We start from the raw sequence: 14,506 nt of genomic DNA, 5'->3' as shown, positions 1-14,506 counted from the left end.
AGGCTCACTACCCTTTAGTTACCTGGTTTTTCCCTAGTGTCCTTCTTAAATAAAATAACATAGGCTATCTTCCAGTCTCCTGACACGTCACTGTGGCTAACAAAGATGCAAAAATACCCATTAATGCTCCAGCCACCTCTTCCCATGCTTCCCAGAGCAAAGTGGGACAGATCTTACTGCCATGGGATTTAATCAACCCTTATGCATCCTATGACATCTAACACTTCCTCATTCTTATAATGATCTGACCCAGATTATCCATGTACCTCTCCCCAAATTCATCACCTTTCACATCATTCTGTTTGGTGAATACAGATGAGCAGTACTATTTAGTACCTCAGCTACACTGTTGGCTCACAGATTACCCCTTTGGTAACAAAGGTATTGATTCAAATACAAAAGATCCCCTCCCCCCACTGAAGTAACTGAATCAACTGTTGTACGCATATTCTCAGTAGCCACTTTTTTATAGTACACCTGCTTGCTAATGCAAATATCTAATCAAACAATCATGTGGCAGCAACTCAATGCATATAAAAATATACAGACATGGTCAAGAGGTTCAGCTGTTGTTTGGATCACACATCAGAATGGCGCAGAAATGTAATCTAAGTGACTTTGACTGTGGAATGATTGTTGGTGATAGACAAGCTGGTTTGACCATCTCAAAAGCAGTTGATCTCCTGGGATTTCACGCAGAATACTCTCCGCAGTTTACAGAGAATGGTGCGAGGAAACAAAAAAAATCCAGGAGCCAGCAGTTCTGGGGGTAAAAGCGCCTTGTTAATGAGAGAAGTCGGAGGAGAATAGCCAGACTGGTTTAAGCTGACAGGAAGGCAACAGTAACTCAGATAACCATGTGTTACACAGTGATGCGCAGAAGAGCATCCGCAACATGTTGAACCTTGAAGTGGATGAGCTACAGCCGCAGAAGACCATGAACATAGTCAGGGGCCACTTTATTGGGTACAGAGCACACCTAATAAAATGGCCACTAAGTGCTTATACAAATAGCAATCATAACACTACTTAATTGTCTGATAGATCCAACTGGATCAAGAATGTTCTAATGTCATTTTAGGGAACAGAATCTGCCATCCTTACCTGGTTTGGCCTATTTGTGACTACAATCCCACAGCAGTGGACTTAATTGTTTCCTGTCCTCTGACACGGCACTCAAAAAAAGACAGCTCACCACTACTTATGGACAATGAGTATCAGTCTTGCGTATACCCCAACAGCAAGTAACTGCAAATCTCACCACACACCTGCTCTAGGTCTTGTAAACATTTTGTAAACGACTTCATGGGAATGCAATTTCACCCGCAAATGCCGGCTTTTTTGTTGGGTGATAGAGTTGGTCTCCTGACTTGGTGTGTCTGGGTGGTCTTGTTTTGGCTGATGGGTTTGGAGCTCCTTTCCAGGGTACGTGCTAAGATGGTAGCGCAATATTAATATGCAGCAGCCTCTCCGGACTCTGGATTTGGTGATTGCCAAACATTATGTGGATTTTCTGGTGTAGTCTGTTTTGTCGTGTGCTTTTGTGATATCATTTTGGAGGAATGTTGTTTCATTTTTTAACTGCATTGCAGTTGTGGTTTCTAAATGACAATAAACTGAAATTCAATTCAATTAAACCCCCACAAAGCTTCAACTGACAGGATAGTCAGAGACTTTTTCCCAGGGTGTATATGGCTACTACAAGTGAGCATAATTTTAAGGCAATTAGAGGAAAGTATTGGAAGGGGATATTCTTTACACAGTGAGTGTTGGGTGCGTGGAATTCCCTGCCAAGTGTGGTGGTAGAGACAGATCCATTAGGGGCATTAAAGAAACTCTCAGGTAGGCACATGGATGATAGAAAAACTGAGGACTACATCAGTGTGAAGGGTTAAGATTAATTTTAAGATTAGGTTTAAAGTTTGGTACAACATGGCGGGCAAAAGGCCCAGTACTGTGCTGTAATGTTATATCTTCTATTAACTAAAGAAATGGGTTAACAAGAGGAAAACTCAGCAGATTGGACAGCACCTGTGGAGAGAGAAACCCAGCTTATGACCAAACACTCACTCTTAATGCAAGGTCTCAACCATGCTTTTGCCTCCAGGGATGCTGCCTGACCTGCTGCGTTCCTCCATTCTTTTTCTCTCTAGATTACAGCATTTGCACTCTCTTATGCAACTCATTAACATTCGCTCTTTCTTCCTCCTTGGACACTACCCAACGTGCGGAAGATTTCTAGCATTTTTTGGTCTCAGAATATATTTTGTATTGTGGCACAACGCTCTTGCAGGAGATTACAAAGAAACAGGAACCAGATTAATTAGTTTACTTAATTAGAGATACATCACAGTAAGAGGCCCTTCTGGCCCAGTGAGCCCACACTGCTCATTTACACCCATGGACCAATTAACCTTCTGTTCCATGTCTTTGGAACATGGGAGGAAACCCACAAGGTCACGGGAAGAATGCACAAACTCCTCACAGACAGTGACAGGAACCAGAATTACAATTGCCACTAGATTCAGTGAAGTGTCCCAATTGCTACTCCTCCACAGCATGAAAATCCTTGTTCATCATTCACAGCAGCTGACACTCTCAGGGAAATCTCTCCTATTTTGTTCTTAAACTTCATTTTAAGCTTTAACATTTCAGTAACTGATAACCCTCGCAAAATCATCTTACAAAATTTATCAGGCAAAATTCTTTCATTCCCAATTTTGAAACAATTTCCCCTAAAAGAAAACATTCCACTTATTGTGTATCTTTTACTTCTAGTCTTAAGATACAAAAATTAGAGACATGCTGGTTCAGCCACAATTCTCCCATTAGCGACTCCAGGGGATTGCTGCAAGATGAGGGAAATACAGCCTTACACACATCCACTTGAAACTTCACTTTAACTTGCAGTCCTGCTATAAAATTAACTGAGGCTATTGATTTTTTTCAACCACTAACTTTTAGTGAGATTCTTAATTCTAACTTTAGCTCAGTGTGAATGGTGCAATATTTTCTTTCTTTCGGAAATGTCCCATTCCCAAACTGGGGAGGCACAATACCTGGAGTGTAGATGGCGACTCGGTCAATGCCTTTATCCTCCGCCTGCAGCTGCTTCAAAAACACCCCGACGGAGTCCGAGATGGGTCGGAGGGTGAACTGGCAGCGCTCTCGCCGTGACGGTAGATTAAGCGAGAGGACAGGTAATCCATTCTGGTAAGCAACAGTTACATCTGTGGAGAGAAAGGAAAGGAAAGTGGTAAGAACTCCGGGAGAAGCAGGGCAGGTCAGTTGCCCTCTTAAACCTAAATCACTGTCAATGTGATCTTGTAGCTGAACATAACACACACACTGAATTCTGGAGGAACTCAGCAGGTCAGGGAGCACCTATGGAGAGAAATGAACAGTCAATGTTTCAGATTGAGTATTGTCCTGACTGCTTGACTTATTCTGGATTTCCAGCATCTCCAGAATCCTTGTGTCCTTTTAGCTCAGGGGTTCCCTACCTGGGATCCAAGAACCCCTCGGTTAAAGGTACAGCGTTCATGCATAAAAACGATTGGGAGCCCCTGCCTTAGCTCATCACTATTTTCAGACCTTCTGGTTCCTCCAATGTACAGAATCCTATCAACCTATTTTCAATGGAGTCAATGAGCAAACTTCCACAGCCATTGCTGGGTTAAGAATTCCAACCATTCATCACCCTTTAAGTGAAATGTTGCCTCATCTCACTCCTAAGTGCCTACCGTATATTGTGTGGTCATTGCCCCCTGGTCAGGTGAATCAGTCACCTCATACCCACGCTGTACAGCACTCTTACATTTCTAGGAGTCCACCTCTCACTCTGATCTCTGCAGAATGGAGGCCCAGCTGACCTCATACGACAAACCTGTCAGCACAGGAACCAGATGGGTGAATCTTCCCTGCATTCTCACTTTGCAAGTGTATCCTGTTTTTTTTTTAAGAATTGAGGAAACATTTCTTCATTCACAGGAGGAGTTAGTGGGACAAACATTGGGGGCTTAATCATTAATTGCATTCAAAATTGTTCACAATATCCTCCTTGTGGTCTCAGCAAGGCCTCAGATATGGTGATGAAACATCTTTATTTTTATACACAGATCCTCCATCAATGAAGGTCCCTATATCACCCATCTTGCTCTCATTCGGATGATCCTGTGTGCTAGCTTTCGGTATCTGGTGCACACCATTGCCTAGGTTCCTTTGAATGTCAATATTAGGTGACATGCCAGCATTGTGGTTAATGCAACACAATTATAGTGTCAGTGTCCAGGGTTCAATTCCGCTGCTGCCCGTAAGGAGTTTGCACATTCTCCGTGACTGTGCGGATTTCCTCCAAATGCCCCGGTTTCCTCCCACATTCTAAAGACGTATGGGTCAGTGGGTTAATTGGTCAGATGGCTGTAAATGGGCTTGTTAAGCTGGAAGACTCTTAACGTACTTAATCTTGAAAACAAAATTTCTAAATCTCTTGATGTTTATTTAAAAAACTCAGATTCTGCATTTTTCTACTAAACCTTGCCTTCCCCCCCGCCCCAACACTTATTCCATCTGCCAGATTGGTGTCCACTCATCCTTTCTACTTCCCACATCACCATTACTCACATTCTTACCTCGTTTCAAGCAAATGTTACGTTTGGCCTGCTCAGCCACACCGCTAAAGCAGACCGGGAATGTTTGGGTCGATTTACCGATGATTGCCCAAGGCAGATGCTGGCTGTCAGCCCTGTTAATGGAGCTGGGGTCACATACACCCAGACTGGGCGATTTACTTCACTAAAACTGCATTAAGCTACAAGGATTTTTACAGCAAGCCAATAATTTTATAATTACTAGTCTCTATGCAAACAAAGTTATTTAATTACATCTAATTTAATTTTCTGGCAGCTGTGAGGGGATCTGAACACAAGTCTCCAAGTCAATGGAGCAGACATCTGGATACCAGTCCACCAATGTAAATACTGGTCTTCTGCTCTTTAATCGCGCCACTTTTAGTACTGGCTCTCCATCTGATAAGGGCACACTGGGGTGGCAGGGTAGAGTGGTGTTCAGTATAACACATTGCAGTGCCAGCTGTAAGACTGAGGTTCAATTCCTGCCATTGTCTGCAAGGAGTTTGTATGTTCTCCCTAAGACCGCGTGGGTTTCTTCCCGTATTCTAAAAAGGCTTACAGGTTAGGGTTAGTAAGTTGTTGGCACGGCAAGCATGGTGAAATTTGCGAGCTCTCCACAGCACACCCTCAGACAGTGTTGGTCACCAATGCAAACGATGCATTTCATCGCAGGCTTTGATATTTCAATGTACTTGACAAATAAAGTTGGACTTATCACTAAAGGTAGTCTCCCTATGAACAAGCTTTTGATGACCTGCTCTAGTACTACCAGAGGTGGCTCAGTGTTGCCTGACTGGCAGTTTTTATAAACTTTATTGAACATAACTGATAACAAAAAAAGCTCTGCCGTTGAACAGGACAGCAGCATCTGGGTTTATATTTAAATTACAATAAATTGCATATTAAAACTATACAAGCTATAACCTTTCCTGTGATCTCTTAGCAAGTGTCTGTGACATAGCCAGCATCAAACCTCTTTTCATTTACAGTATACTGAGAGACAGATGGCAGCTCTGTTGTCCAAACTGGTCAAGCACACCAGTGATGCCCATTTGCTCAAAGGCATTTCCAGAAGATAGAGTTCCCATTAAGCAGCTGGCGACCGATAGACCCCAGTTACCGGTCCACTGTGCAAAGCCTCCTTTCTTCGTGACAGGAAGCTGGCCACACTCCAAACTGTGCTTTCTGACTCATCTCTCGATGATGAGCTTCAAGTGCCTCAGATAAAATAAGCAACCAACGACATCCTGGCCTCGTGTCAAGCAGCAGCCGACAGTCAAGGCCGCACTGCAATACTTTCCCTGCTCGTGATGTCACAGAATACTGTTGGCAGATTTACACTGGTGGGGGAATGGGGAGCCAGAGGATCAGAGAGAGCAAAAGGGACAAAACTGATAGACACCAAGTTGGGAAGGGGCGGGAGAGGGACAGAGGATAAAGTGAACAATAGAGTGGGGAGAGAGAGAGACAAAGCAGGCAAGAAAAGAAGAAAGAGAGAATTTTACACAAAAGAAAGTCTCCATATGCTGGAAATACAGGGTGGCAGGGCACCCTGGGCAGCCTCCAACCTGATGACATGAATACAGATTTCTCCTTCTGGTAAAAAAAATTCCCTCCCCTTCTCCTCTTCCCCAATCTGACCTCTTGCGTCTTCTCACCTGCCCTCTCCTCCTTCCTTTCTCCCCCCCCCCCCCCCCAATGGTCCACTCTCCTCTCCTATCAGATTCCTTCCTCTCCAGCCCTTTACCTTTCCTACCCGCCTGGTTTCACCTGCCAACTTCTCGCTATCGTCCTTCCCCCCCTCCCCCACCTTTTTATTCTGGCTTCTCCCCCCTTCCTTTACAGTCCTGAAGAAGGGTCTCTGCCCGAAACATTGACTGTTTATTCCTCTCTACAGATGCTGCCTGACCTGCTGAGTTCCTCCAACATTTTTTGCGTGTGTTGCTTTGAAAGAGATTATTTTATTTTATTTTGAGATATAGCACAGTACAGGACCCTCAGACACAATGAGCCCACTCCACCCAGATTACACTATGTGACCGCTTAACCTATGGATCCATATGTCTTTGGAATAGAGGACGAGACCGGAGCACCCTGAAGAAACCCACATGGTCATGGGGAGAAAATACAAATTCCTTACAGGCAGCCACAGAATTGAACCCAGTCACTGACGCCATAAAAGCATTTTGCAGACTGCCGTACTACTGTGCTGCCCAAAACGGAGAAGGAAAATAACAAAAGAAGCCACGTGTGTGATTACATCAATCTCATGACAAATATGCATGGGTGGAGCTATTGAATCAAGCAGGTAAAACTGCTTCAATCTAAGTTTCAATGATATCCTAGCATTCAAAGTTGTGTTTCATCTGGGATGCCATGACACATGGATTAATTTGGATTAAACATGGGAAAGCTGTTGTGTGTGACAACAAAACACCACTGGCTGGAGTTTCTGGGAGAAATTCAGAAGGTGCAGGAAAGATACATCCCAAAGATGAAGCAGTATTCTAAAGGTAGGATGACACAACTACTCCAGAGAAAGGAAGTCAAATACAGCATAAAAGCAAAAGAAAGGGCATATAGCAAAAATTAATGGAAAGTTAGAGAATTGGGAAGCTTTTAAAAACTAACAGAAGGCAACTAAAAAGCTACAAGGAGAGAAAAGATAAAATATGAGGTAAGCTGGTCAATAATATAAAAGGAGAAGGTGCTTGGGAAGCTGAAAGGTCTGAAGGTGGATAAGTCACCTGAGTTAGATGGATAACGCCCCAGGGTTCTGAAAGAGGTAGCTGAAAAGATTGTGGAGCCATTAGTTCTGATCTTCCAAGAATCACTGGATTATAGAATAGTTCTACAGGACCGGAAAATTGCAAATGTCACTCCACTCTTTAAGAAGAGAGGCACTTAGCCTGACTTCAGTGGTTGGGAAGATGTCGGAGATGATTCTTAAGGATAGGGTTTCAGGTACTTGGAGGCATACAATAAAATAGACCAAAGTCAGTATGGTTTCCTCAAGGGGCAATCTTGCCTGACAAATCAGTTGGAATTCTTTGAAGAAATAACAAGCAGCATAGACAAAGGAGAGTCAGTGAATGTTGTTTACTTGGATTTTCAGAAGGCTTTTGACAAGGTGTCACACAGGAGGCTGCTCAACAAGATAAGAGCCCATGGTAATACATGAAAGATACCAACATGGATAGAAAGTAGGCTGACTGGCAGGAGGCAAAGAATGGGAATAAAGGGAGACTTGAGTGATTGGCTGCTGGTGACCAGTGGTATTCCACAGGGGTTGGTGTTGGGACAACTTCTTTTCATGTTGTATGTCAATGACTTGGATGATGGAATTGATGGCTTTGTGTCAAATTTGCAAATTTATGAAGATAGGTGGAGGGGTAGGTACAGTTGAAGAATCGGGAAGGCTGTAGAAGAACTTTAGAGAGAAAGGGAATAAAGGGCAGATGGAATATAGTGTAGAGAAGTATATTGTCAAGCAATTTTATTCATTTGACCAAAGTGAAGACTATTTTCTAAGCCAGGAGAAAGTTCAAATATCAGATGTGCAAAGGGACTTGAGAGTCCGCGTGCAGGATTTCCTTGCAGTTTGAGTCAGTGATAAGGAAGGCAAATGCAATGTTAGCATTCATTTTGAGAAGACTAGAATATAAAAGCAAAGACGTAATGCATCATAAGAGATTGGTCAGACCGCAGTTGGAGTCTTGTGAATAGTTTTGGGCCCCTTATCTAAGAAAAGATATGCAGGCATTGGAGAGGATCCAGAAGAGGTCCATCAGAATGATTCTGGGAATGAAAGAGTTAACGAATGATGAGTGTTTGATGGCTCTGGACTTGTATTTGCTGGAGTTTAGAAGAATGGTGCCTCGATGAAACATTGTAATATTGAAAGGCCTAGAGAGAGTTGATGTGGAGAGGATGTTTTCTATAGTGAGGAAGTCTAGGATAAGAAGGCACAGCCTCAGAATAGAAGTATTTCTCTTTAGAACAGAGATAAGGAGGAATTTATTTAATCAGAATATGGTGAATCTGTGGAATTCATTGCCACAGATGGCTGTGGAGGACAAGTCGTATTATATTTAAATCTTAGTATATTTAAAGCAGAGGTTGATAGGTTCTTGCTTAGACTGGGCATCAAAGGTTCTGGGGAGAAGGCAGGCAAATGGGGTTGAGAGGGATAATAAATCAGCCTCGACGGAATGGTGGAGCAGACTCAATGGGCCAAATGGCTTAATCTGCTCCTTTGTCTTATGATTTTATAACACGGGAAACCTGCAAGTTCAGGCTGTCATACTGCTGCCAGGGTAGTTCTTGGAGTTATTTGGTTCAGTGAGGCTCTAGCTAACTTGCCCATCCTGCTTTGGTATTTGATGGTGGCTAATGGGTGGGGGTAAGGAGGGAGCAGTTCTCTTTTAGTTGTTGAATTTACAGCACACTCCTCATTCTGGTTAAGTCTCAGATTCACACAATATGAAATGGGCCCTCCAGTCCTTCAAATGACATACACCCATTTACACTCATCCCATTTTATTCTCCCTTCATTTCTGTCGACACTCTCCACATTCTGCACTCACCCACAAATTTGCCAACCCAATAAACCCACCCACCTGCACAGTTTTGTGTACAGAATGAAGCTGCAGCAACCAAGAGAAACTCACATGATCGTTGGGAGCTAGTGTAAACTCCACAGACAGTGCCTCCTGAGGTTAGGGGTGGTGCTGCAAGTCATCAGCTCTACCATCTGCACCCAAATCACAAGCCTCACAGGAGTTTTCCTAATGACTTTTTGCTCTATAATTTTAATACAATTTCAACATTATTATTTTATTTCCATTGCTCATGATTGAACAACCGATTGCCAAACACATCTTCATCCAGACCAATCTGTTCAGGGCTGACTTGCAGATTGTTGGAGATTTGTCCTAAATTCACTTCTTCCCTTTTTCACAGGCCAGAGAGCGAGAGGCATCGAAGTTATGGTTCAGTACACACACTGATGAGATTTCAAGCCCCAGATTATATGCTCACAAGTTCATAGAAAATACAGAGGAAATAATTCTTCTTTGTGGAATGGTCAGAGCTTCAATAACTCCAGAAATCTTTCCAATTCTCATTTCTGCCTTCAGCTCAGACATCATTTAAAAACCTATTTCCCAAGGCAGAGTCAAACACTGTTTTGTTGCCAGAATGAAAACAAACAACTCTGAATGATCATCAGACATAGGATGAGAATTAGGCCATTTGGCCCATTGAGTCTGTTCCACCATTCCATCATGGCTGATTTATCATCCCTCTCAAACCCATTCTGCTGCCTTCTCCCCATAACCTTACTAATTAAGAACCCATTAATTTCTGCTTTAAATATACCCAGTGACTTGAGTCCCCAGTAATATTCTTTACATAAGATTAAGATGAGATTTATTTGTCATGTGTATGTCAAAACATACAATGAAATGTGTCATGTTGTGTCAACAGTACATCCTTGCTATGGTATGATGACTGGAACTTCTCCCTGTACCTCAGCCTTTATACCCCAGTACTCTAGATGTGAAGAAAGCATTTGAATTACTTCTTGTGAAATTTTACAAATTATTCACACAAACCCACCAAGTCCATTTGAGCTGCTACCACCTATAATTGTAGGTCACTGAAACAAACTATCAACTGTGAACAGAACAGCTGCAATAGATGCCAGATACAACTCAAAGTAAATATCATAACTTTCTTTGATGGCAGATAACAGATGGCAACTAAATAAATACAATTTGAAAAGGATACACAGTCTCCTTTGAAGGCAACATAAAACTGACAAGTCAGAAACAAAATAAATACTTCCTCAGACCCCCAAACATGGCTTTTACAACAGCAGGAAGCTAATTATTTCCAACTCCTTCTGGCGCATTAATGTGGAAGAACTATGGAGAAAATGCTACACAGCCCTTTTCCCTACACTATTTTAATTCTGAAAGGAATTGGTATACAAGAAACACCAATGCCCATGATGGAAGAAGCCTACAAGAAGTATTGGCAGCCGTGTCCATCACAGGAAAAGCCCTCCCCAGCCATTGAGCACTTCTCCAAGGAGTGTTGCCACAAGAAAGCAGCACCCATCGTCAAAGACCGCCTCCCCCCTTCCCCCCACAACATCCAGGCCATGCTTGTTGCTGCCACCATCAGGAATCAGGTACAGGAGCCTTAGATCCCGCACCAGCAGGCTCTGGAACAGTTATTACATTTCAAACATCAGGCTTCCTGAACAACATGGATAACTACTCTCAACTGAACTCTAAACTGATTTCACTCCTATGGACTCGTTTTCAAGGCCTCCACAACTCATATTCTCAACATTTATATTTATTTTTTTTATATTTATACAGTTTGTCTTTTGTACTTTGGCTGTTTTTTTACTCTTTGTGTGTAGCTTTTCCTTGATTCTATTGTATTTCTTTGTTCTACCGTGAATGCCCGCAAGAAAATGAATCACAGGGTGGTAGATGGTAAAATGCACTTACTTTGATAATAAATTTAATTTGAACTTTGGAGTTTTATCACATCTTATCCAGAAATCCGACTGCAAATTAGAGCCAGCAGGTGTCAACTTTATATTACACCTTCAACATGAAATTATTCCAAAGCATTTCACATGATGATACTATATGCAAAATATTAGTGCAGATGGCCAAATATAATCAAAGGCAAAGGGTTTAAAAAGCATCTTATTTAAGAGGATATGGAATTCCAGTGAGAAGATACAGGCTGCTGAAAGTTGAAGGCTGATGAGTGATGGGAATGGGGAATGTTCAAGAAAGCAGAACTCTATCAGCAAGAAATATCACCAAGGGTTATTGGATTAGACAATACTTCAAGGATGGATCTAAATTATGGCCAAGACAGAAGGAAAATGTTATAGTCAAAGTTAAAATGAATCTGTCATTGAGCAAGGTCTGCAGAACAATGTTTCCACAGAGCCTCCAGGTCCTTGAAAGTCAAGAAGGCACATGTATAGAGTTAACAAGTGAGAGAGGGTTTACACTACTTATAGGTAAATGACAATAAACACAAACCAAGTGATGTTGTAGATCTCAAATAAAATGGAAAATGCTAGATATATTCAGCAAGTCAAGCAGCATCTCTGGAAAGAGAAATGATAAATGCTTCAGGTCCGAAACCCTTCATTAGGTCTTGGACCCACAACATTAACTGCTTTTCTTTCCACAGAGGTTTCCTGACCTGCTGAGTATTTTCAACACTTCTGAATCTATATAATTCATGGGCTGCAATTTGGAAACACTAGTCCAGACTCTTCAGGGTAAGTTTGCAGCAAGATGGGGCTTGAAATGGTGAGATGACAGAGCAGAGTGCAGACACTATGCAGTCTCAGGCTGAACTAAGACTGGACTCCTCTTTGCATCACCTTTGCTGAGCTTGTACATTCAGTACAGCAAGAGTAAAGATGATAAACTGACAGAGACAGTGTGCAGACGTACTGCAGTTATGCAGGATGAACATAGCCCTTGAAAGCCCAGCTCTCCTTTGGACAGCTTTTCCATTCACAGTCACCATACCAAGACAAGATGAAGATGGAAATGGAGGCTTCTAAGGCAACACTTACCAGTGGACACGAGGAAAGCTGCTGATGCTCAAAATTCAAGCAACACACACAAAATGCTAGTGGAACGCAGCAGGCCAGGCAGCATCTAAAGGAAGAAGCACTGTTTACATTTCGAACTGAGACCCTTCAACCTGACAAAGGGTCTCGGCCCAAAACGTCGACAGTGCTTCTTCCTATAGATGCTGCCTGGCCTGCTGCGTTCCACCAGCAATTTGTGTGTGTTACTTACTAGTGGACTGTTATTTTATTAACTCTTCAGCACTATTATCCTTTAATATATGATTTAATTGATTAACATCTGAAATGTGCATTTTGATTGGTACTTAAACATGCAGATGAGACTTAGAAGAGCGCAATATTTCTATTGGGTCAATATCTGTATCCAATGAACACATCCACATGCAGTGCTATCACAGGAAAGCAGTATCCATCATCAAGGCCAAGCTCTCTTCTTGCTGCTGCCATCAAGAAAGTAGTGCAAGAGCCTCAGAACCTACCCCAGAGAGGATAACATCACTCACCCCATCACTGAACTGTTCCCACCACCTTTGGACTCACTTTCAAGGATTCTTCATCTGTTTGAAATTTATTGCTTGTTTACATTTTTTTGTTTGCACTTGCAGAGTTTGATAACTTTTGCATATTGATCATTTGTTAGTCGTGTTGGGTGTAGTCCTTCATTGATTCTATCATACTTCTTATATTTACTGTGATGCCTGCAAGAAAATGAATCTCAGGGTTGTATATGGCAACATATATGTACTCTGCTAATAAATTTACTTTGGTTTTTGAACTTCTGTATAAAAAATGGGCATTTCTTTGTTCACGCTTTAGAACAGTTTGGTGACAGGCCAGGCGGTTTTCCTTGTAAACAAGTAAGCGAAGTGCAATTAAAGAACAAGTGCAAGTTGTCAGAGACCATTTAATTGGCATTGACAAAGTGTCTCTAGGCATTTAGTTTCAAATTCAGTCAATCAATGGCTCAATTTCAGGTATTAATACCTCTTGGAGATGCAGATTTTTAGGAGTAATTGCATTTTTTTTTCTTTTCCATTTACTCCCAGGTTTTCCAGTTTCAACATTTATTGTAGCAGCAGCATTTAATTTCAAAACACAATGCCCTTGTAATTAAACCCTCCCACCACTGGAAGTGCTACATTACTAATGGCAGGAGGTGGCAATAGGTCTCAAGGCTGTACAGAATAAGACTGATGGAGCTACTCTGCTGGAAGCCAGCATGCACGCAACAGGCCAAATGGCCTCTTTCCTGTGATGTAATGTTTAGTGCGGACTTCCTTATGTTAAATTCAAAGTTCAAACTAAATTTATTATCAAAGTACATATACGTCACCATATACAACCCTGAGAATCATTTTCTTGCGGGCATACTCAATAAATCCAATAACCACAAAAGAACAATGACAGACCACACCAACAGGGCAGATAACTAGCGTGCAAAAGACATCAAACGGTGCAAGTAATAATAATAAATGAACAATAAATATCAAGGTCATGAGATGAAGAGTCCTTGAAAGTGAGTCCATTGGTTGTGGAAACAGTTCAACGATGGGGTGAGTGCCGTTGAGGGACTCAACCAGAGTACGGAAAGTATACTGTCCAGTTCAAGAGCCTGACGGTTGAGGGGTATTAACTGTTCCTGAATCTGGTGGTGGGTCCTGGTATTCCTGTACTTCCTTCCTGATGGCAGCAGTGACAAGAGAGTATGCTGTGTGGTGAAGGTCCCTGATAACGGATGCTGCTTTTCTGCTACAGTGCTTCATATTGATGTGCTTAGTGGTGTGGAGGGCTTTACCTGTGATAGCCTGAGCCATATTCACTGCTTTTTGTAGGATTTTCTGTTCAAGGGCTTTGGTGGTTCCATACCAGACTGTGATGCAGCCATCAATATGCTCTGCACCACACATTTATAAAAGTTTGTCAAAGTCTTCGACGTCATGCTGATCTTCATAAACTTCTGAGGAAGTAGAGGCACTGCCGTGCTTTTCGCGTAATTGCATTTACGTGCTGGACCCAGGACTGATCCTCCGAAACGACAATGAATGAACGGAACCTAAAGTATTGATACGTTTGGGAAGTTAATCGGTTAATCTGGTATCACCCACCCAACAGCAGGTAAATATAAATGGCCTAGCAGAGCAATGAATCTGTCTTTCAGTATCCCACCTCATCTAGCAGAGCAATGAATCTGTCTTTCAGTATCCCACCTCATCTAGAATAAGCACTAGCACAA

General features: G+C 42.2%; 1 protein-coding gene across 1 annotated transcript in view; it reads right to left on the bottom strand.

The window, feature by feature from the left end:
• mcu (mitochondrial calcium uniporter) overlaps positions 1 to 14,506 on the bottom strand; it is a 197,371-nt gene that overhangs the window by 18,569 nt on the left and 164,296 nt on the right. The window contains exon 3 of the mRNA XM_059946490.1: positions 3,060 to 3,230. Coding sequence (XP_059802473.1) covers positions 3,060 to 3,230 — 171 coding nt within the window. The remainder of the gene's footprint in view (positions 1 to 3,059; positions 3,231 to 14,506) is intronic.

This window comes from Hypanus sabinus, chromosome 21 (genome assembly GCF_030144855.1).
Source record: "Hypanus sabinus isolate sHypSab1 chromosome 21, sHypSab1.hap1, whole genome shotgun sequence".
NCBI classification, from domain to species: Eukaryota; Metazoa; Chordata; class Chondrichthyes; order Myliobatiformes; family Dasyatidae; genus Hypanus; species Hypanus sabinus.
Note: the sequence above shows the minus strand (reverse complement) of the source record. Positions and strands in the feature narration are given on the sequence as shown.